At 39.7% G+C, this 22,706-nt stretch overlaps 3 protein-coding genes across 3 annotated transcripts in view; 1 reads left to right on the forward strand and 2 right to left on the reverse strand.

Moving 5' to 3' along the window:
• Positions 1–1,606: 1,606 nt before the first annotated feature.
• inpp5jb (inositol polyphosphate-5-phosphatase Jb) lies at positions 1,607–13,946 on the reverse strand. Its single transcript, XM_004072587.5, has 13 exons — positions 13,412–13,946; positions 9,870–10,356; positions 9,451–9,558; positions 9,196–9,304; positions 6,593–6,709; positions 5,729–5,904; positions 5,411–5,522; positions 5,214–5,323; positions 4,875–5,076; positions 4,547–4,684; positions 4,383–4,466; positions 4,202–4,306; positions 1,607–4,034 (listed from the first exon to the last, which is right to left on the reverse strand). The coding sequence occupies exons 2-13, from the start codon at positions 10,349–10,351 to the stop codon at positions 3,705–3,707; spliced, it is 2,073 nt and encodes a 690-aa protein (XP_004072635.1). The 5' UTR covers positions 10,352–10,356; positions 13,412–13,946; the 3' UTR covers positions 1,607–3,704.
• Positions 13,947–15,416: 1,470 nt separating this feature from the next.
• selenom (selenoprotein M) lies at positions 15,417–17,935 on the forward strand. Its single transcript, XM_011479126.4, has 5 exons — positions 15,417–15,641; positions 16,312–16,347; positions 16,529–16,563; positions 16,635–16,713; positions 17,323–17,935. The coding sequence occupies exons 1-5, from the start codon at positions 15,546–15,548 to the stop codon at positions 17,524–17,526; spliced, it is 450 nt and encodes a 149-aa protein (XP_011477428.2). The 5' UTR covers positions 15,417–15,545; the 3' UTR covers positions 17,527–17,935.
• smtnb (smoothelin b) overlaps positions 17,936–22,706 on the reverse strand; it is a 43,511-nt gene continuing 38,740 nt past the window's right edge. The window contains 8 exon segments of the mRNA XM_011479128.4: positions 17,936–19,384; positions 20,257–20,300; positions 20,302–20,434; positions 21,668–21,819; positions 21,944–22,070; positions 22,159–22,314; positions 22,392–22,464; positions 22,567–22,623. Coding sequence (XP_011477430.2) covers positions 19,231–19,384; positions 20,257–20,300; positions 20,302–20,434; positions 21,668–21,819; positions 21,944–22,070; positions 22,159–22,314; positions 22,392–22,464; positions 22,567–22,623 — 896 coding nt within the window. The 3' untranslated portion in view covers positions 17,936–19,230.

Consider the following 22,706-nt stretch of genomic DNA (forward strand, 5'->3'; position numbering starts at 1 on the left):
TCTTAAACATTAAAAAAACTCCTACAGAAATTTTTTTCAGTACAAATGTTACAAATAAGAAAAATGTGTGCTTGTGAAAAATCTGAAACCAACTAACAACAAAAAATTTCCTTTTTGTTAGTTTTTACTAAACAGGCATTTGGCTCTGTAGCAGGAATTCCAAATTGTTTAGGTTGTAAATTAACCAACCAGCAATGACTAAAACAAATACTTAAAACTTAATGTTGTTTTTAAGTCATTATTTAAATGTTTAAATTGCTGGGGTCAAATCAAACCCAATTATAAAAGATGTTCGCAAATCTTCCTGGTAAAAGAAGAGGTTTAAAGTAAAGATTTTTTGACATCAAAGTCATCAACTTTATATGTGAGTTAAAATTGTATCATTGTGTAAACAGAAATGCATCTGTTTGTTTTCAAATGAGCATTTAAATTATTTTTGGAGCTATTTCAAAAACAATAATAAGCACAATAGGTTATTCGCTGTGGCGACCCCTGATAGGTTGTGCTGAAAGTTGAGCAACATCAGTGCACTTACTGAAGAGCATGTTGTCCTTTATAATGTTTTATCATTGTACAAGTTTACCACTAAAAAATTTTACATTTTTCTTATGTCCACCAACAAACACCGTTACGTACTTCAACCTAATTTCCTGATCTTCTGAAAAAGCTCTCAGGTCTCTGACACTTTATTCCTTGTTGACTGGATCAACCAAAGCTGTTATTTTACACGTTTACAATAAAATAGTTTTTTTTGTAAGGATTTCTTTACTAAAGTTAGTTATGAACACAAATTTTAGCAAATAAAGCAAATGTTTGCATAATGCATGAATATTCTCACCTCTCCTATTTAAAAAAAGGCAATTGTTTTAAGGGTCCTATAATGTGAGATGGAAAATGTTCCATGAAGAAATGGGTAATATCCTGTAATACTCATTGAGGAGTTTAAATGCATCCATAGAGCATAACGTTTTATTTTATTTTAATGCAATCTTTCCTGACTTTAGCCTACTTTTTTATTTTTAATTGGATCTACATCCCTTACAACTACATCCCTAACCACCATTGCATCAGCCACCACCACCCCCACATCAGCATCAATTCGCAGAATGGACGTTTTTATTTCAAAGGCTCAAAGGATGATGCAAGATTCCCCCAGTGTTGCTTTTTGCAGGATTAGTTGAAACCATGTCCACTATTCAGTTCTTTTAAAATGCTGTTAAACTGTACTTATTTCTGCATAAACAATGAGTAAATGCTGGTAATCACATAGCAGCTTTTATTGCACAATTTGGGATTATGAGTAAAGTCCTTGCAATAGTAGCCTTTGTACATGAGATATTTTATATGCTTAAAATTAGGGGAAGGTTCACAGGGCCAGAGTGCAAACTCAGGCATGACTTCTATTTTAAGGACACCCACCTCATTTACTCTGTAAAATGCACATTCATGCTTACTTATTGCTTTTCATCTTGTGTTATTTCCACAACTATGAACACTAGTAAATGCACTGACAATTCCCTTAAAAAGCTTCAAGTTAAATTTAACTCAAACATATTCAAAACATTATTTAAAAAATTAATAGTGGTAATAAAAAAAACAACACATATATGATTTAAGTATTATTTTATTAAGACAAAGCTGCACTATTTCTTTAAGTTCACAAAAACAGTACATAAACAATCGTCTTAGCTCTGGTTTGATGATTTACAGAGACAAACCATCTAAATAAACCTAAAGTCAATATTTTATAGATTTTCAGGGTTTCAGTTTTTTTTAATCATTACTACTTGTAATTTCAATTTCAGTAATACAAATATTGATAAACTCAACAATCAACACCTGATATCTGAATTTACAGAAATAAAAACAAGGTAACTCACATCTGTCATTACATATATATAGAGGAAAATATCAAGATTTCATGATATTTTCAGATTTTCACTGAAATAAAGCTTTGTCACTGCCCAGCAGAATTTTAAAATCATTTAGATTTTGAATAGGAAAATAAATAGATAATTTAAATAAAATATATGTGTATATATACATGTATATCTGTATATATACATGTATATGCAAACATAGATATATTTTTTAATATACTTTATATCTTATGTTTTTAGCCACAAATTTACAAAACAAAATACATGTCACAGTAGAGAATCACTGTTTGTGACCGTATTCCTGAACATATGTATCTAAATACCCTAAAGAACATTTTTACAAACTTTTTGACAAATGTCCAGCAGTTTTTCTTTTCAAGATAAGGAAAACCCACAAATGCACCATAAAAACATTTGGACATTTTTCCATTTAATGCAACTGGAACTATCCTGGATTTATTCAACAAACATTTCTACTTCAGTTAAAATTCTGCGAGTTTTCTGTTTAGTAAGTTTCACAGCCACAAAAACAACAAAGATGATTTAAAAAAAAAGAATAGCACTTTTACGGCACAATACCCATAGTACCGGAATGTACAGAGTGCCCATTGGCAAACCATGCAAAGGCAGCCATACAGCAGTCATATTTAACAGTTTAACTACCCCTCACACCCTCCAAACACACCGTCCCAAACACACACACACGTGCAGACCTCCAGCACAACATACACTAACAGGGAACAACAGATGTACACACAGAGGTCACAGCTACAACAATGTCCTACACTAACCGTCCAAAAGTACAAAGTGTGCAAGATGGTTACACGTTAACTATGTAACACCACTGTTGTGACGGTTGTTACTTTCAGCTAGTTACAGAGATCAATGATGGGGGATCATAACTTCAGAGAAAAAAATGATCAACTGAAGATAACTGAACTAATAGTCATTCAGACATTTAAATTATTCATTATCTCTCATAATGGTAAGGATGGTGCATTACAACAGAGCATCACATCACTTACAAACAAATCAAGGCAGTTTCCTGTTCAGCTCTGTATAATATCAAATGTTTGTTGGAAAAAAGGGAGATAATCGACGCTATTTAAAAAGTGAGTGAGTGAGATGCCATTTTATTAACATGAGGCCCACTAACTAAAGCAAATCACACCGGGATAGTTATTGCTCCAGTTGTTGTCCTTTTTATTGTCCAAATCAGTGTGGCTGACCACAAATCAACAAGTTTAGCTTTGACAGCTGTGCCGGGTCAGCCGACATGGCATCTCACAGCCACGATGCCCCACTGAACTGGTATGGCAGTCTATTAAAAGGCTTCAACGTTCTTAGTAGACTACAGTGCTGTGCTCCCAGAATTTTGTGTCTGCGCCTCCTTTGGTTTAGCTCTGTTTTATGTGTATTATGCAGCAACAGGATTTGGAGATGATTAGAAACTTTTTTTTTTAAACACACTGTTTCACCTGTATTGAATTTCCAAAAGCAGGGAATGTTTGCAAGGCTAGAATCAGACTGCATGGCCGTCTCCTTTAGCAGAATTGAATTAATAAGGGCATGATCTCTGAGTAATTGATTCAATATATCCCTGTACTATCAACACCTGAGACTATACAAAGATACAGAAAACAATAGACAGGCAAACAGTAACCAAAAGGGAAAAAAAAAATCATGAACGGCTAACAGCAAAATCCAAAAGCAAGAAACCCTCCCTAAAATCAAAAGTTAACATAAAAGTGGTGAACTGGTTTAAAAAAAAAGGAACACAACTAAATGCAATGCAACGGCAACAAACGGCAAGTTTGGCGATTTTCACACTCCTGAATCCACTTTGCTTTTGTTGGTTTCTGCAGAAACTATCTGCTGACTAGTGCTGCCCTCTTCTGGTTTTTTTCTAGACTCACTTTCTGCCGCAGCACCATCTGTAATTTCAAGCTCCGTCAGCTTGGCAGGGGCAGGGCTTCCAGAGCGACTACGGGAGTGGCTGGCGGAGCGGCTGCCACTTCGGTGGGTACGGCGTTTGACCTTACGAGGACTCGAGCTGCGGGACCTCATCTTCATGACAACAGTGCTGTCATCTTCGGAACTGAAGTCAGAGCTGTCTGAGGAGCTGCTCTCATGTTCTGAAGATGGAAGCTGAATCTGTGAATGAACAGGGAAAAAAAAAGGAAATAGCAAAAGGAAATGTATAAAATACAGCTGTAAAACACCAGGAGATTCAATTAAAAAAAGAAAAATAAAGACCAGACCCTCTGCTATAATAGTCTTTGATTGCCTCAACTTAAAAAAAAGTGGTGGGCTATCATTACCTGAAATGGTTCCGTTACACCCACAATCGTGTTCATGTTGTTGCTATAGTAACCCAAAATATAGTCCCCTGAGCCTTTGGGCAATTCTTCCTCTATAAAGGTTACCTGGAAAAGAGTTACTCAGATGTTTATCAAAAGTGACCAAAACCAGTGCTTAAGCAGAATCATGCATCTAGTTCACCTCATGTTCTTGTCGAAGAAAATCTGCCTCCTCCTGCTTGGCCCACACATACCCCACATAATCCTTGGGGTGCTTAAAACCCACCTACAGGTTAACAGAAAGTTACAACAACATTTGTCTTTAGATGTTCTACGTCGAGGCAGTGCTGTATTATGACAGGTTACCTTATACAGTCCGATCCAATCCCAAGAACTCCGAGAATATTTGGGTGCCATCTTGAATATTACTTTGGCATCAGCCACACTATTCCACTCATCTTCCACTATGATGGTGACCAGAGGAATATCCAGTTTGTATGGAAACTACAACCAATGACAAACAAACGGAATCAATGGCATTAAGACATATTTCACTCAATATGAGTATCTCCATGAACTAGTCAATAGGTTTCTTAATTAATAAGTTCTTAACCAACTTTTGTTTTGCTAAAATAATTTTGAAAAATGCCTGTATATCTAGTTTTCATTCATTCTTTTCATTCAAGGCTCCCACCTGCAGGGTGAAGATGGAGGATACGGGTTTGTGGTCACTGATCGTGTATTCCATGTGACTTTGGTAGGAGTGCTGTGTCACTTTGGTCCCGCTGGTCAGCCCTGAAAAGGACCCACGCTTCTCAGAGCTCTGAGCAGCCGGTGCGGTGGCTCTCAGGCGCCACAGGATCCTGTCGGTCCAAGCTGGTTTACGCTTCTTCCCGCTGTAATGTTTCAAGAAACAAAACAGGTGAGAACAAGAGACTAAAAGAATAACACAGGGTTCGCAAAGAGCTCGTGGGAGCATATAATATTTATTAATGAGTCCAGCAGGGTTTAAAGCTGCCTTTGCTTCACTAACCTTGTGTCATAAGTATTTGTTCCAACATCGAATTTATAGGTGGGGGGAAATTTAAGTGGACCTTCGTGAAAACCCTCCAACACAGTTTCGCTGTCCTTGGCCATATTGAGCTGTTAAAAAATTGAATTTGGCTCAATTTATATGCCAGTTGACAATATTTCAATGGTCAAAACAGAAGTGCTTCTCTGGAAACTCACTTGATCCTTTTCCAGAAGTGCAGAGAACTTGTTGTTGTCAATGGCTGACTTAACAGCTTGTATATCCAAGTCGTTAATCCGAAAATTAAGATCTCCAAACCAGAACACAACACTAAAAAATAAAATGTCTTTTTTACTATATACTCATGTCTACAAAATAAATCTCAATATTTTTTAAACCTAAACCATGGTAGTTTGGTTTAAACCTAATACCATGTTGCACTTTCAGCAGATTTTATAACAGCACATATTACCGTACTTTACATTATTTTAATAAATTAGTACAGAATGATGAGGTGGAACTGTGTGATAACTTACTCGTGGTCGAGAACCCCGCTGGCAGCCTGCCCCTCAAACTGCTGCTGTTGTAAGATGCTCTCGAAGTCTTCCATGCGCTGGTCGGAGTTTTCCATGTGAGCCGGCAGGTGGCAGTTGACGAAGCAGATGGTGTGGCCAAACACTGACATGCGGGCGCCCACGCCACCTTTATTCCCCTGCAACACACTCAACAACGTCAGATCCTGATACCACTTTCCCAAAGTGAAGTGAAGAAGTCAAAAGTTAACTGCACTAGAAGTAAAATAGTTTTAATGAAAGAACAATTTTAATATAGTTTAAAGCCTAAATTTACAACTAAAAGGAATGGATATGTAAAGAAAATCGTGCCACCTTGCAGCCCTCATTTTACATTTTCAATAAATATTTATTGAAGAAGGGACTGGTATGTCATAGTTTTTTTGTTATTGCTGCAGCAGAAATAAAGTTATTTTTTTATAACTTAAGCCTGTTTTTGTTCATTAACCAGTGAACTACATTTATTTTTGATTTTTTTTATGCATAGAAATTCGTGGAGGCAAACATTTGATAAGCATTTTACACTTTAGGCCCTTTAAGGAATAATGTAACCTTCATTATGTATTACGGAAAATAAGGAATAATGTAAAGCATTATTTATTTATTTATTTTTTAAAGTGGAAGTAAAATGTGAGCCCAAGAGAAATGTATCCATTTGAGAAGAAATAATGGCCTACTATTACTGCTACTTCACTAACACATTAAAAGATGTCTTAATGCAAATAAGCAGCATGCATGAGAATTAAATGAATTAATTTTTGGAGTCCCTGTGAAGCTTCAAACTTCCATGTAAAAGGGCTGATCAAAAACAGTATGGGGGAGTCTCACCCAGTAGCCCCCCAAGCCTGTGCGGGTGGTTTCAGTCTGGACTCCGCGGAGGAATGGCAGATGGAAATATTTGGCAAAAACCAGCAGCAGCAAACCTTGCATCCTCTGGGATGTTACCTGAGGGAAAGTCAGACAGGAAGTACAAGATGAACGTAACTAAAGTTCTATATCTAACATTTCATCGAACTTTAATCTTGTTTTCTATCATTAAAAATTAAAAAAAATTGCACAGAAAATAATTTTACAGTTTTCCGTCATTGTACTTGCAAACCATTTCAGAAACAACGCCTGCAGTGTAAACTTTCACTGTTCAGCTCTTTCAGTGGACATTATGCTTCTATTTAACTCTATGCAGATTTTGACATTTGTGCTCTTCTGACATAAAAAAAACGTTTATAATGTGGAGTTCTAAAAAAAGAAGGGCAATAGTTTGGCATCTATTAGTTAAGTGAAGCAAGTGTTTGCATGGTATGTCAACCCCATTCTCAGATGTGAATGTCCAGTCATTTACATTCCCCCAGCCTCCTAACCGCAGTCTGGAGAGGCACAATCACACCCGGACAGCAGTTCCCTGCAGGCGCTACAGAGGCATACATGCCCACGTGACAAAACCCCCTCTTGCTTGTATACCAAGATGATATTTGAACAACTTTGTTGCGTAACAGATTCTACTGAACCGTAAAGGCAACCAACTTTATTATTTTCTGGTGTGCGTGTGGATGCGAGTGTACACATCTGTGTGTGTTTGTGCCGCAAAGAGGAAGCAGTTTTTTTCCTGTGGTCCAGTGGCATTTCCTATCAACGTCAGCGAGCACAGAAAGCCAACCTGCATTTTAGCGGAGAGCAGGAAAGGTACACAAATCCAAAGAGGAACTATTTGATCAAGACAAAAAAGACGTTGCGCACAGGTGTGTGTTTGACATTATGCTGCAACAGACACAAGTGAGGAAATGAAATCTACGTAACAAGTGTGATGTAAACAGGAACGTTTGAGGAGGCAAAACAACTGTTAATTCCAACCTGTCAGATGGAGATGAGTACAGAAGCATCAAACATCAACAAACACACTTTAGAGGGTTCTGTATTGCATATACTGCAAATTAAATCATAATACAAATACAGATCTGCAGCGATTAACTCAACTGAATAGCTGCAATCAAAAATTGGGTCTGGGTAGGATGTCCGGTTGAACAAAGTATCAGCATCATAGCAATGACTACACACTGTCCTACATATGTTACCACGAATTAGGCCTGCACAATTAATCGCAACTTTAGCGTAATCGCGATTTCAAGCTGTGCAATATCAGTATCACAAAAGTCAGCGAAAATCGCAATAGATGGTAAACCTTAAATGTGCTGAATCAATCTTATGGCATCTTGAACTATTTCATGAACTGAATAAATCCCTTTAGCCATTTGACCAATCGGATGGAGTCCTTCATGTTGTTGACCCATCCGATGGAGCTTTTATGTTATATGTTGCCCTCCTAATTAGACGACGGTCATTTGGAGAATAATTTAAGGAATTTTGAGTCTTATTTAAATTAAACTTTTGTGGAGCCAGTTTAGCTCGTGCTGGTTTGCGGCGCCTTCCGTCCGTGAAACCCGGGTTCGACTCCAGGCTCCTCCCTGTTCCCTTCTCTACCACTGCCGGTTTCAAGCCCGGTTTGAGAAGGTTGCGTCAGGAAGGGCATCCGGCGTAAAACATTGCCAAATTTAACATGCGACTCGTTCGCTGTGGCGACCCCTGATGGGAGAAGCCGAAAGTGGAAGAAGATTTAAATTAAACTTTTGCAGTTAAATGGAAATGTTTTTGTTGCTTTTGCTATTTGTTCATTTATCGCAAGTTATATCGTCATCGCAATATTGATGACTAATATCGCATATCGCAAGTTTTCCTCATACCGTGCAGCCCTACCACGAATCCTTCCTGGCTCAAGAACTTGACAAACTCGTGCACGTACCTCAGACCTGCTCACTGCACTAACATCCACTGGAGACGCACAAGGAATGCACGTCAACAAAGCTCAAGCGGCCCACAAGATGCCCGGAGGGTAACATCACTCTCACTGTCAGAGGCCCATCAAGACTGTCAGCGACGCAACCCAAAAATAAAACAACAGCCTGCGAGTTCGTTGTCTGGCACTTTCGGCTCGACAGCTGATTCATGGCTCCCTGCACCAACTGAGCCAAGCTTTAATACATACCTGGCCAGTTCTACATCTGTCACAGCTTCAGAAAATTCAGCATAGCAGAAATACGTTTTGTTTAACACAATTGTGGCTCTACTTGTGAGTTTAAAACACGGTGTTAGATAATAAGTGCTGTATGAACATGTGAAGTTGCTGAAACACAGCAAGATGAGATCAAGAGTCAGTTAGAGCTCGAATTTGCATAATTCGACAAACGGCATAAGAACAGCAGATACACGGACTTTACAAGCCTGCTTTAAAGCGTCGCTCATGTGTTGCCCTGGAAACAAAATGAGCCCAAACAACACGAGGCTGAGGCCACACCATAAATAACACGGTAAATTCAGCCATTTGGGTCTTTAACATGGACGTATGCCTAGGCATTTGTTTGAAAAAAAACATCACTAACCAGCACATATCCAAATGGGCTGAGTCTCTCCATGCACAGCTCACTCCACTGGTCTGTGAAGAGGGCGTCTTTCAATCTTTTGTTAATCATAGAGTTCACTTCCTGCAGACTTTGAAGAAAGAAGAATGGAAAAGAGTAGCAGGGTCAGCAGCAGGCACGTGTCTGAGAGCAGCAGAAACCAGGCAGTTTGATCAGGTAAAAGAAGAAAGATGTGAAAATCTGGGAATTTACAGACCCTGTGAGAAAAGCTCTTACCCGATGATATACATGTCTGTGTTTCCATCACCCACGTTCAACCCCAGCAGAGCGGTTATGTCGTCAGGAGGCTCCGCGGAGCCCACATTCCAGGTGATGATGTGAATGCTGATGGAGGAGGAAAAGAATAAAAACATTTATGTTTTTGCAGATATAGTCTCACATCCCTATCTATGTCTTAATTCATTATTTCCACAAAATAACCTTTTAAAATATCTATTATAGTGTTGAATGACTATTATTCATTTAAAATTCCTACATCCTCCACAGAGTCAGTTGTGACTCCACTCAGAGAAAGTTGAAGAAATTTAGGCTGTGAGTGCTGCAGATAAGGTTTCTGAACTGTCTGAGAATGAGGGGGCGATGGAAGCCTGCTGAGACATAAATGTCAGGACACACACAGAGCTGGGGAGACCTACCGGAAGTCTTCCATAGTCTGGCGCTGCGTGTCAGCGGTTCCTGCCACAGACAGAGCTCTCTGTGCATGAGGATTCAGGTGAGCAGGCACAGACCTGCTGGCAGGTGGTTGGGGTACGGAGGCAGCCCTGACAGGGTGGTGACCCGGACCCTTAGGACCAGACTTCGTGCTCGGCGCCGGGCTCTCTCCTATCGGTTTAACGGGCGCAGGGCGGGAGGGTTTGGGGCGGCTTGCCGCTATGCCATCAGGCAAACTCTCCTCGTCTGCTGGTGGCACAGGTTCAGGTTTGGGTTCTGAGATGTCTACAGAACTCTCAACTCTTGGGCTCCTCTGGGGTCTCCGAGGCCTGTGGGGAACTGTAGGCTGGCCGCTTTTAGAGTCGGCATTTGGATTGTTTGATGGCACAGATAAAGCCTCTGTGCCGCTTTTTGTTTCGTCTTCTGGAGTCTGGCTTTGGCTGGGATTATTTTGGTCCGTTTCCATGATTTCTGCAACAGGACAATGATAATTCTACTGTCATGCCTTCATTTACCTTCATTTTATTTACATCCCAACCATCACCAAAAACAAAACATTTTTTCATTGGGAACGAATAATGAACAAGATACAATCCAGTTAAATAAGAACGTTTCCGTTCAGGTGATGGGAAAAACTGTCAAAGAAAGCTCAGTACATCTGCATGAAGCAAACCAGCTAAAGAAAAACAACAAACATGTTAAAGGACAGCTGAAAAAACAGGACAGAGAGAAAATCTCTCACTGTTCTAACCCCCATTTGGATGGGAATTTGAAACCCACAATCCTCTCTAGATTTACCTAAGCTGACTGTTGGTTCACCAGTAAGAAAAGAAAAGCTCTATCGGTTCATGTCAGCTCACAGCACCTGTAAAAGCCAAGCATATGGAGCTGCTGAATGGTCCAGATAATGCAAACTAGCAGCAAGATATGCAGAGAGCTGCAGAGAGGTCAGATGCATTTATCACTGTATACGGATAAGGTTTGGCATTGGTTTCTACCAACTGCAACAATTAAACTAGTTGAAAATTTCCTTTGCAACATCTGGAGATGAAGATAAAATAAAATTGCAATACCAAGTCTTACACTTAAATGTGTCCACAACTGAAAATAAAACTCGTTATTTTTCATTGACAGCTCACTATCAATTAATCTCTAACATTAAATCATGTTGTCATGGACACAGTTTCTTTGTGTTTCAATGGATTTGAGGTGCAACTCCAACCAGGCTCCATCAGCTAGTGTTTGTAAAAACTTATGAGAAAAGAAAAAACAGATAACAAAGAAGTGAAAATCCTTTACTAAGTAAAGGATGGTCAGAATTAAGCCAAACCCTTTCCCAGCATGGCTGGAATCACATGTTCTGCTCAGTGCACATCGTGCAGGTCAGTGGGGAGTGCGGGCTTCCGCTCAGGGATAGAGAATCAACAAAGCTCTTGTGATTATTCACATGACCTTGAGAAGATGGAGGCCATGCCTCTCATACAGAGACAAGTGCTGCCTCTGTGCATTGAAACATGCAGGTCCTTCAGTCCACCAATAACCTGGCATTTTGGCATAATGATTTCTAGAGCTCTGTGTGCTACAACTTGTGGAGGGGAGATGTGAGTGGGAAGAGGGGAAGGAGCCAACGTGGGAGTGGGTGTGAGCAAAACGAGCCAGGGAGAGCGTTATGGATAGCCAGCCCCTTCAGTCACAACACCGTGTCTCTGCAAAATGTTTCTAAATCCATTCCCTCACATTTCTCTATTCATCCAAGCTTTAATCCCTTTTTGTGGCTCTTATCGCTCCATTTCTCAGAGCCTGTCTTCCCCCAGCCTCATTATCCCCGTACGGAATCATGCACTGACCCAAGTAAGATTTTTCCTGCTATAAATATTCCTTGGATAAAAAGTTCCAAACCTAAAATCTGCATTCTCTTTCATCCTATCCATGCTCTGTGATGTCACACTTCACGTTCCTCTTGTATTGTCTCCTTTCAGCCAATCCCCTCACAGTTCCCATCAATGACGCAAACATGCTTCAGTCCCAACATCCCAACATAATGAGCGATAATGTGTGTTTATGAGGTCTGCAGCACAGCAAAACATAATAATAACAGGCAAATGAGGAGAGTGATGAAGTGAAAGCATAGTGACCTCCTGCAGAGTGGGATCTGGACACACACTGGTTTTGTGGGAGCCGTTTCCTTTTCACGGATCGCAACTACAAACATGTGTTGTATGCTCCTTCATAGCTGAAGGAGCAGGAAGGATGTGGACCAACCCAAACAGAACACTGCTGCCAGCCGTCTTGGCTCTTCTGGCAGGATTAATTGACAACATGGATAGTTATCAGGGGGTGACTCAAACAAATCATTTAAGTCAGATTATCTGCATCCTTTATTCATTTTATTTTGTTAGCTTGGCATGACTGCGTTGGGCTGATTCCAGCTGCACTCTGCTCTCTTCCTTGTTTATTGTTAGAATCATGGCCAAGAGGTGCGCTGAAGATGAGTGCCTCCAGAACCATATGCCCCTGTGAGAAGGATACTAATGATGACCGGGACAGAAATGACTACCACAGCTGTAAATGGCTCCTCCGGGGTCCTAATGCAACTATGCATCCCTCTCCTGTATCCACGGGGCCCCAGCTTTCTGATTAGGCTACAACCCTGACTGTAGCTTGTCAGAAAGATTGTGCTGCAATTCCAACACTCAAGTAAGATGCTGACAACACGCCGTAACATGGCTGTGCTTTTGAGAGTGACAAAAAACGGCTAAATAGAAGCGTGACTTGAAAGATGGCGAAAACAACATACTGGCTGTTCAACACGGATTTGCATGAGCGAAAAATTTGTACAAATGCAAATGTTTTTTTTTTCCCTGAGACTAAACATTGAATCCACTGTATACTGAATTATAATTAATTAGCAACAGTCTCTTTTTGAGACATTTTGATATTTTCAGCAGCTCCAAGCAGCCTCTTTGGCCTTAAAGATCCCAAACTAATTAGAAATAAGTCCCTGGCATGAAACGAATATCCAGTTTCCTCTATTTGAAGACAAAAACATGCTTATTCTATTCTCCTACTGTCACATACTATTACTGACACATACTGTGATGTGAAGGATCTTGGTTGTAAAATGAAACAGAACAGCAGAATCTCTGCCCTAGTTTTCAGTAGGACAGGTTTTCAGAGCAGAAGAGAACATGAAGGTCATTGTAAGAAACGGGCTGTGTTTAGCATGAGATCTTATCTCAGACCCCCTGCTGCCTGTCAGCGTCTGCGCGTCCTGGTGTGCGCGTGGATGTGCGTGTTTGTGATCCAGCAGCAGGGCTGGAGGGCTGGTTGCAGGTAGGAAAATGGAGCCGTGTTTTAATTTCTTTAAAGCAAGGAGCAAACAGCTGAGAGCAGCACCCACACCGACACAAGCAGATTTCATGACAACACATAATCATACAGCCTTCTTTTGAAATGTAAACACCGCTTATGGTGGTTTGATAATTGGCCATGACGCATGCGTGATCTGTTTAATCAACACCTTTACCTGTTTATGGTTCTTCTCAACAGGGAGCTCAGTATCTGTGCAGGTGTGGAGCCTCGATAAAAAAAGAAGTTAAAGATTAACTAAGTGACAGAAAGAAAAAAACACGTAACTTTCCTTTTCCTGATGCCTCCTAGATCATGGAACCATGCGGATCTCAGCGCTTCCTTTCTAGCAGAGGAGTGCAGGTGGTTTGGCAGCGATGCTGGGAGGAGAGGTTGGTCGAGGGTGGGCTACATCTCCAAGAAGCGCGCGCGTTCCTCTCCCCCGTTCAGTTAAAACGCCCCGGCGGTAGCAGCGCCCCTTCGCTTCGTTCGTGCCCTTCAAATGACGGACGACGTCCTGAACGGACGTGAGCGAGCGGCCGCCGCCTGCCAACGTCTGACTGCCGTACCGTCCAACTCGGAGCTCCTAGAACTACGACACCTAGAGAGGACTCATCGCGCAAACACGACTTCCGTTTGAATGCAGGCTGCTGTTTCACATTTTCTGCAGGAATCTGTAAAGCACACAGCGGCTTTCACATAGGATCAACACTGCCTCCTAGTGCTCGATTTGTGAAATATGTTGAAAAATAAGTCAGATGTTTGCAGGCTTATACTGAATTTCTCTTTATCTTCAAGTCCTTCTGACCTTTATTTTATTTTACATCTTGATATTTAAGCATACGTGTAATATTTTAGGGGGGGAATCAGATGTTTACTTCTTGTTAGTTAAAATATGTTTTATGATAATTTAATGAAAACAATGCAACTAAGAGTGTAATAATTAATCAACCTAATTGATAAATTCATTTCTATTTCTATGATTCAACCAGATCCATCTGTCTGAGGCAAGTTGTTAATTGAATCAACTCATAACATAATACAATTGTTTTAACATGAAATAAATCGATTATAATTAATATTAGAAGATACAATTTGGATTGAGGCACAGTAGATTAATTTTACTATAATGTCACAATGATCAAGTGCCATCACAATAGACAACACACACGAGACAGCAGCAAAAAATGATCAAGTCATCATTACAGTCCAACTTGTGGAAACACTTTGAAGACATGTGACCATACAGTGGTAGAATGTTCCAATGATGTTCCCTTTGGATTATTTCTATGTGGAAAAACAACAACATGAAATTAAAATGTGAATGGATTCTTCATTACTTTTTTGTTTTTTGTTTGTACACATAGTAAATTTACACATGATTATCTTGTTAGAAAAACAAGGAAGTTGGAAAACTTCACCTGCACTGTTCAGTATCCAGGTATTTATCTCTGAGTCCCACCGATTACATGCTAAAGATGTTCTGAATCAATTTTAGGTCAGTAAATCAGATCAATCAAAATAAACCAATATAAACTAGGAATAGTATATTTACCACTTTTGGCTTGTTTTGTGTTGTTTATGAAAGATCACATTATCAAATAAGCTTTATAATAGGGGCAGAAGTAAAATAAGAATTTAATTCTTCTCACTGCTCCTTTCCTGTAATGAATATGTGTGTACATATGCTTTATTAAATATTTTAATATATTGTGGGTATTTTTTTCATGAAAGGAACAAATAAACATAACAAAACTTGTGATTCACAAAACATAACAAACTTTTTGTGAGTTTAAGGCTGTATAGTCTTCCGTAAAAACCCATTCAGTTCTTTAACTGTATTTCTTCGAGATAATGAAGGCTTTGACCCGATAGTTCCAACTGTACAGCATTGTGAAAAACAAAATTGCATGTTTCCACATTTAGTTTTATTTTGTAATGGTTTATGAAGCTTTTATTTTGTTGATTCAAACTTAAAGGCAATAATACATCATCAGAAAAGCACTAAAAAGATTAAAGTATACAGTTCATTCATAGTTAATATTCAGAAAGATCTGATGGAAGTTGTGTGTCAACTTTAACTTTATTGAGATTTCAGGGCTGATCATCAGGTTTATGGAGTCATAAGATTCCAACTTTAGAAATCAACCTTGTGTGGCTGAACAGCCAATGGGAGTCCTCCCCACGCCTTCCTGCCTCATCCGAGAGCAAAGCTTGACGTGGCAGCCGATCACCACTTCCCCTTCTGTCTCCCAGTTACCTTCGTGCATCCACGGGTTCCGGTTCGACGGAAGACCGGCTCCGGGAGGAGAATGTGGCTGATCGCGCTGGCCGCCGTTCTTCATTGCGCCTCCGGTTATGATATCGACGTGAAGAAGCTGGAGGGGCTGGCGCGAGCGCGGGTGGAGGTATGGAGCTTTCTTCATCCTCTGATCATGGTTTATTTCGAGTTTATAACAATCATACCTTAGGGCCGACAAATTGTCTGAAAGGGGCTCTTTTTTTCGACCTACAAAATTTAAGTGTTGTGCGCATGCGTAAGGGGCTCTGGAGGACTTGGTACATTTTTAATAAAATGATAAAATCAAGGATTTCTCATAATGATCATAACTGTTACTGATGTTAATCATTCCGTAATTCACTGTAATTCATCTCATAACTGTAAAAAAATCTGATTATTGTAAACATATTCTATAATAGAGAGATCAGGTTGTGCAGGTGAAGCACAAAAGCTTTTGTATTTGTGTAGCCTACTTACCCCTGGGTGGTAAAATCAAACCAAACTGACAAAAAGTATTAGCTTGCTTGAGATGCTGTTGTGCTAGAAACCTATTTGCAGGGAGATTCCTCCACAATAACAAGTTTTGAATCTTTTTCATAGATTTTTGAGGGAAACAGGGATTACTTTGAACAAAAATATAAGTAAAATGTGCACAAAAACAAAACATAACTTAAATCTTTTCCCAATACGCTTTGTGTATCTGCCATGAGAACAAAAATGTAAAACTAACGCATTGCATAGTTTGTTTTCACCAATCTTTTTTCCTCAAAGCTGTCTAATTTTCTGCCTCTCTCCAGACGTGTGGTGGATGACAGCTCAACAGGCTCAGAGAGGTCAGTTTTACCGTTATGTATGACAAACAGGGAGGGTGTCAACAGGCAGATTGAAGCCTCATCAATGCTCCTTCTGGAATATATATATAGATTTCTCATTTTCCACCCAGAATTTCTACCAATTCCTGACAAATATGGCATCTTAGCCAGAAAATCCTAATCCTTGTCTCTCTTTTTGCAGGTCAAAGCTTTTGTGACTCAGGACATTCCACTTTAGTATCCTTAAATTCTGTTCTCTAGTTCAGAATTGGGTTATGTTTTTTGAAAACCTTGACCCCCTATTTCAGCCATAACTTGGTGATGAAGCACATTCCTGGGGCTGATCCTGAGCTTGTCCTCCTCAGTCACTATTATGATGAACTTGATGTGAGTATAACATCCATGCTTTTGTTTAGTTTCTCTTTTGTTTTGTATTTCAGTAAAATTATAAATATATTTCTTTTTTGCAGTATTTCTTTTTGTGTTATTGTTAACTAAAAATCACTCATCATCAGTAGAGTGGAAGTTGCATATAGATGTGTATTTTGCTTCATTTCATGCAATGAGACTTTCATTTGGCCAACTTTTTGGAATGCACTGAAACTTGGTGTGGGTTAAAAAAAATAACAGAAATATTCAGAGATTCATAAAGATATCAGTATGGACCAATGTTTCCCTAAAAGAAAGGCAAGATTGGGTAAGGGACCAAAATTATAACGTTTTTTTAAATCCAAATGTCAAAAAGGGAAGCTTACATTTTTTAATACACCTTAAATGGAACTACCGGTACTTTAAATTATCGTCAAAAATAGGCTATTTATTAGACACAAAAAATTAAAATATCATACATATTTTTTACAGACCTGAAGAAATCAGACAACTGTGGGCTACTTTTTAATCTGTTGAAAATGGCTTATATTATGCTATGATTTGAAAATAATACAGCACCCTATTGTCTATGCAAAAGATGTTTTTAAACATCATCTCTTCTTACAGAGGATTGCCCTTTCTCACATGACCCGCACTGAGATTAATGAGCTTTTGGTGAAACTGGGGTTTTATAAGAAGGAGAAACAAGAGGATGAGGTGCCAGAGGAGTTCCGCTTCTCCCCCGCCAAAGACAGCCCGTTTAAAGATGAGCCCCAGCACAAAGCATCCACCTCTGAGGGAAACGCAGAGGCCGAGCACACCGACCTATAACCTGCAAGAGCAAGACCACCCATAGCTGCTGACAAATGTTTGTAATTCTTCATAAGACCGGGAGAAAGCTCTGGGAAATGTTAGACACATGTGACGACCCGTTATAGGCCCACTCTTAATGAGCACCTAGTTTTCATTGTACATTTATGGGTCGTATCAGGTTATTTTGTGGGTGATTTTCTACTGTCCAAACAGAAATTTCAAGTTTGTGTGAAATCATTTCCATGATCTTTTCCTCTTTTTGTGAGTCTGTGTTTCCTTCTTTCCTGCTGGGGAACTGAATGAAGCTTCAGGCTGAAAATCTTCTGACTGGCCTAAGGCTGATGCTATTTGTTCTTGTGGGTAGGACTCATGCAAACAAGATGACTCCAGAGGAAATAAGAAAATAAAAACAGCCAAACCACCCTGATTTTGTTGTTTTTTTAAAATATATTACATAAAAAAGACATCCAAGTAAAAAAAAAAAAAAAACTCAAAAATTTTTTCCCACAACTGATTTAATTGTGAATTCACATTTAACTGTGGTGCACAGAAACATGAAATTCTATTGTGTTAAAGCTCTTATATACACACGCACACAGTCACACTAAACTCACTGCTTTGTGGAGGTCTTTTTATCCAACAGGCGCCAGCAGTGGAGTCATTTAAAAACATCTTTGACAAAAACAAAGCTAGTAGAAATCTGTGCTGTAACACTGAACTCAAATTACACATCCTCTCAAAGAAACCTGAATTCAACAAGTGAAATAATAAACTTAATTTAAAATCTTTGCTTAGCTTCATTGTTGTTAAATATACAAGTTTTTTTTTCCTGTATCTGTTCTTAATAGCCTCACTTACCCTACAGCTGGCTTTCAAAAGAAAGGTAGTCAAAGGTGTTTTAAAAGTAGTTTCAATCTAAAGGTTTAGAAGAATAATGTACACACGCAAACTACAACAAAAAAAGTAAAAATAAAAAAAGAATTGGGCATTGATGAGCATTTATTGGACTTCATGATGGGTTCTGATTGAGGTGGCGACAATCGTTCATCTGCTGTTAGTTAATCAGCAGAATGTATTCATATTTTAAGTAACTGAAGTTGGGGAGGGGGGGGTAAAGAATTAGACAATCTAAATCTGAATAAAATCTTTGAATAAAAGATTGTGTGATTAAAAATGAACAGATTCATTAAATGGATCAACATTAAAATCAAAGTAGCACAAAAAATACTAGAAAACCACTTTTGGTTAATGAGGGGAAAACATATCTATTAATGGAATCACCAACAGAAGTGCTAAAAACAGTAAAATGACTATTGAAGAGCAGAAATGCATCTAAAGTAATACGTTCAACAGGAAAATGTTATTTTAAAACATATTTTTCCTTTGGATTTTTTCAATATGCAAACAAACAAAATGGCTGCAGCATATTGGAGCTTGTATAAAAAAGTTTGTGAACAACTATAATAACATAATAATATTAAAGACATGTTTTTTTTTTAACAAACTGTGTCCTAAAGGGAACTAAAATAATAAAAATATCACCACTGCCCAAACATACAACATGCTAAGCAAAAACAATATGTAGTTGTTTTTGCACATGTCCATCAGAAATGTGCGATGAATATGACTCTGTCTGCTGAACAAATATCTCTATCAGGCGGTAGAGAGGCAATTTAGGGATGAAAGATGGATGGAGCTGGACAGATAAAGACTAATCCCAGGTCAGAGGTCAGAGGAGCGGCCCATGGACATCTCATATCGCCGCAGGTGATTGACCAGAGACTGTACGTAGGTGAAGACACATTTGGAGTCGGGTTTGTTTCCCATGATCATCATGTCTTCCACCTCCAGCAAAGGCATGCAGTTCACACAGGTCCTGATGAACAGGCATAGAGTGGAAGACAGGATGAGTATAAATGAATGAAAGATGATGGAGATGACAAGCACTGAATGAAAAAGGAGGATGCTTTTAGCTTTAGAGCAACTTGTCTTAAGCTGTATTTAGATTTTTTTGTGAAACTGTTTCAAAACACTCATACTCTTCAGATTAGTATTTCATTATAGTTACCCTTTTATCATATTTACACAATGGAGTATTAGGGCCATAATAAAAGAAGAAATAAATAAATACATAAGAATACAGTCACTTTATTCTAATATAATTATTTAATTATTTTTAGTTCATGGTGGCCCTGATACTCTGTTGTACATTTTCAATAAACAACTAAATGGAAAAACCTTTAAAGAGTGCTTTATAAATACATTTGGCTGTGCCAGAGGTTAATGACCACATGATGGCGCTATGCCCTGACAAAGTAAACCCCCCTGTCACGTGAGTTGATGCAAAGTGCAGAGGGTAGATGTTTTCAAGAGAGGAGAAACGTCAACCATGTAGGATCTCTTTTTCTATAAATGTCTCTAAAAGGTTTTACAAGCCAAGTGTATAAACACTGTGACCTCGCTTGATTGAACAACAAAGCCGCCATCCTTTCTGCTTTCTTTCTGAACTGCTATGTTTGAAATTCGGAGAGACTCGAGCTCCTTTTTAAGTGTTGGGCTCCAAATGACTCTGAACAAGTGACCTTGCGGAAAAGTCCGCGTGGACACACACACTCCATGTTTGGTGATTCGGATTAACACACAGCATCCTACGGCTATCTAAAGCACACATTCAATGTCCTTCCTGTCAGACTATAGAACAATCTATCCGGTCAGAGAGCTTCTGCGAGCACTTAGTCACCATCTCACCATTGCTTCACTGTTAGGAAGGGTGCAGTTCTAGGAGGAATTTTTGGTTTTAACCAGGCCCTTTGTCACCAGACCCCTGTAGAACTCCTGCAGGTATGTGTACACACACTTCCAGTCTGGCTCACGCATCTTCACCATGTCTTCCACATCCAACAGCTGGGGGCAGTCCACTAGTTTCCTGTGCCCACACCCAAAAGTGAAGGAGGTGGAAGAGGAGGGTGGAGGGAGATAGGATAAAGGACACCCAGAGGAAGAGGAGAACGGAGGATGGCACAGAAGAGGCAGAAGTAAAGGACAGAAAGATGTGAAAAGGAGAAAGAAGGAGGGGGAAACAGATGAAGCCGTGAACAGCCAATAAAAGGGAGATTTGGAAGTACAGAGAAAAAAAACACAAAAAAAACAACAAGTTTACATTATGTGTTCACAAATATATGTTGTCATGCCTCATTAACATCACAATACATTCACTTTGTGGCACACAGATAAAAGACAACAAAATGTCAAATGAGCATCAGCTAATGCTCATTTAGCCTTTTTGTTTGTTGTTGTTGTTTCTCTTTTGATATGAATGTAATAACAAATGTATAAAAAAAAAACAACAACAACAACAGTTTTGTAACAAACAAAAATGCAATGACGTGACTCTAAAAAACACACGTGTCCAGCATGGTGTGTGCTCAGCATGGTGTGTGTGTCTGCGTGAGTTGGGAGGATCTGGAAGCCAGTGGAGATGCAACAGACACACAAACACACAAAAAAAGAAAAAAACAGACAAAAAAAGGGGGGGGGGGGGGGCAGACAAAGTGGTGCGGTTGTGTGACAGTCCAGTGCTGAGAGGAACAATTAACTTCAACATCCATACAGACATCTTCCTAAAGCATGTGGCTGTACGCACACACACACACACACACACACACACACACACACACACACAGGGTCAGGTCATCACAAGTGACAGATGCAAAAGTGAGGAGAAATGTAAGAGAAAGAAGGAGGGAGCAAATGGAAAAGTTCATCCATCTCTGAGCTTTAATGAGACGTTTGCTCGTGGGTCTGGGTTGGAATAGGGGGAGGAGACTTAAAGGGAAGTTAGTCTAACGCACAGCTCACTCGGTTCTGAAGGAGAAGCTTACATCTAGGAGAGACAAAGGAAGTTAGCACTGATGCATCAGTTGAGCGGCTGATTGGTCTTCACAGCGCTGGCAAAGAGCAGCAGGGAGTTTTACAAGAAACACAACAGAAAAAGTTTATACAATGAAAGAAGGGGAGACAGCTTTGGGTCGTTTGTTAGACCGGACTGAATTGTTGGTGTGTGGGGGGAACCAAGACTGCATGTTCTGTTGATTACACTTCATACTCTTTCAGATGATACCCACAAATGAGTTTTCTGCCCAGGTTAGCGTGTACTCACTCTGCGGCGCTGAAGGCCACTTCAAAGTTGTGCCTGCGGTTGCTCGGACTCAGACAGCTGTAGTCAAAAGCATCTGGAAAGAAACTGTGCACCAAGGCACAAAACGCCATGCCGTCGCTCCAGCTGGATGAAAAGTTCTGGATGTCCACATGCTGAGGGGAAAGAATTTGTAAAGTGGAACGTTTTCCATCAAAGTCCAATTCAAATCCGGCCTAATGTTCAGACAGAGATAAGCTCTGAATACACAAAAGAGGCAGTCATGGTTTGTTGGCTTACCTCATACGAGCGAGTCTTGGCACGACACCAGTCGAGCAGCATCTGCTTGATGGAGTTAGCGTTGGGTACACCAAAGCTGGTGGAGCGCTGCACCCTGTTTACCTTAGCAACAACCTGATTGAAAGGTCTGCAAAGAAAGCCATTTCTGCATTAGTATTTACATGCTTTACCCAGCTGCTTGTCTTCTTTGGCCTCCTTTCTCTGTTTCTCCTCACCCGCCTCCCTCCTTCTCCAACTTCTCCATCATGGCTTTGCGAGCTTGCATGGCGGACGTCTTCGGCATGGTTTGAGCCCTCGCCACCTCTTTGCGCCTCTCTGCCTGCCGTCGCTCCAAAGCACGAGAGGGTGTGTCATCTTCGCGATCAAACACACTAAGAAGGAGCCAAGCAAGCATGTTCCAAAAACTCATTTGAACTAGTGAATGTTGGGAGGCGTCATGATGACCCACCTGCCAACTTTTTTGCTGGTGTTAGAGGTTGAGGAAGAGGTGTAGCTGAAAGACTTTGAGTGGAGGGTTCCTCCTGAAAATATGGAGAGACAGATATAAATAAGCAAATGTTTTATTTGTACTCCAGATTATGAAAAAAAAAAAAAGTTAATCTGAAAAAAAAAAAAAAACTTACTGTCAATTTTCTGCACGTAACTTGTCTCCACAGTTGTACTTGATTTGTTCCTATCATCTAAAAAACCCATTAGAAGAAAAATTAGCATATCCAACATGAATTTTTCATATTTATTATTAAAAAAAGGTGCCGGTAATAAA

The sequence above is a fragment of the Oryzias latipes genome, chromosome 9, assembly GCF_053564925.1.
Source record: "Oryzias latipes strain Hd-rR chromosome 9, Olatipes_Hd-rR_3.1".
Lineage (NCBI taxonomy): Eukaryota > Metazoa > Chordata > Actinopteri > Beloniformes > Adrianichthyidae > Oryzias > Oryzias latipes.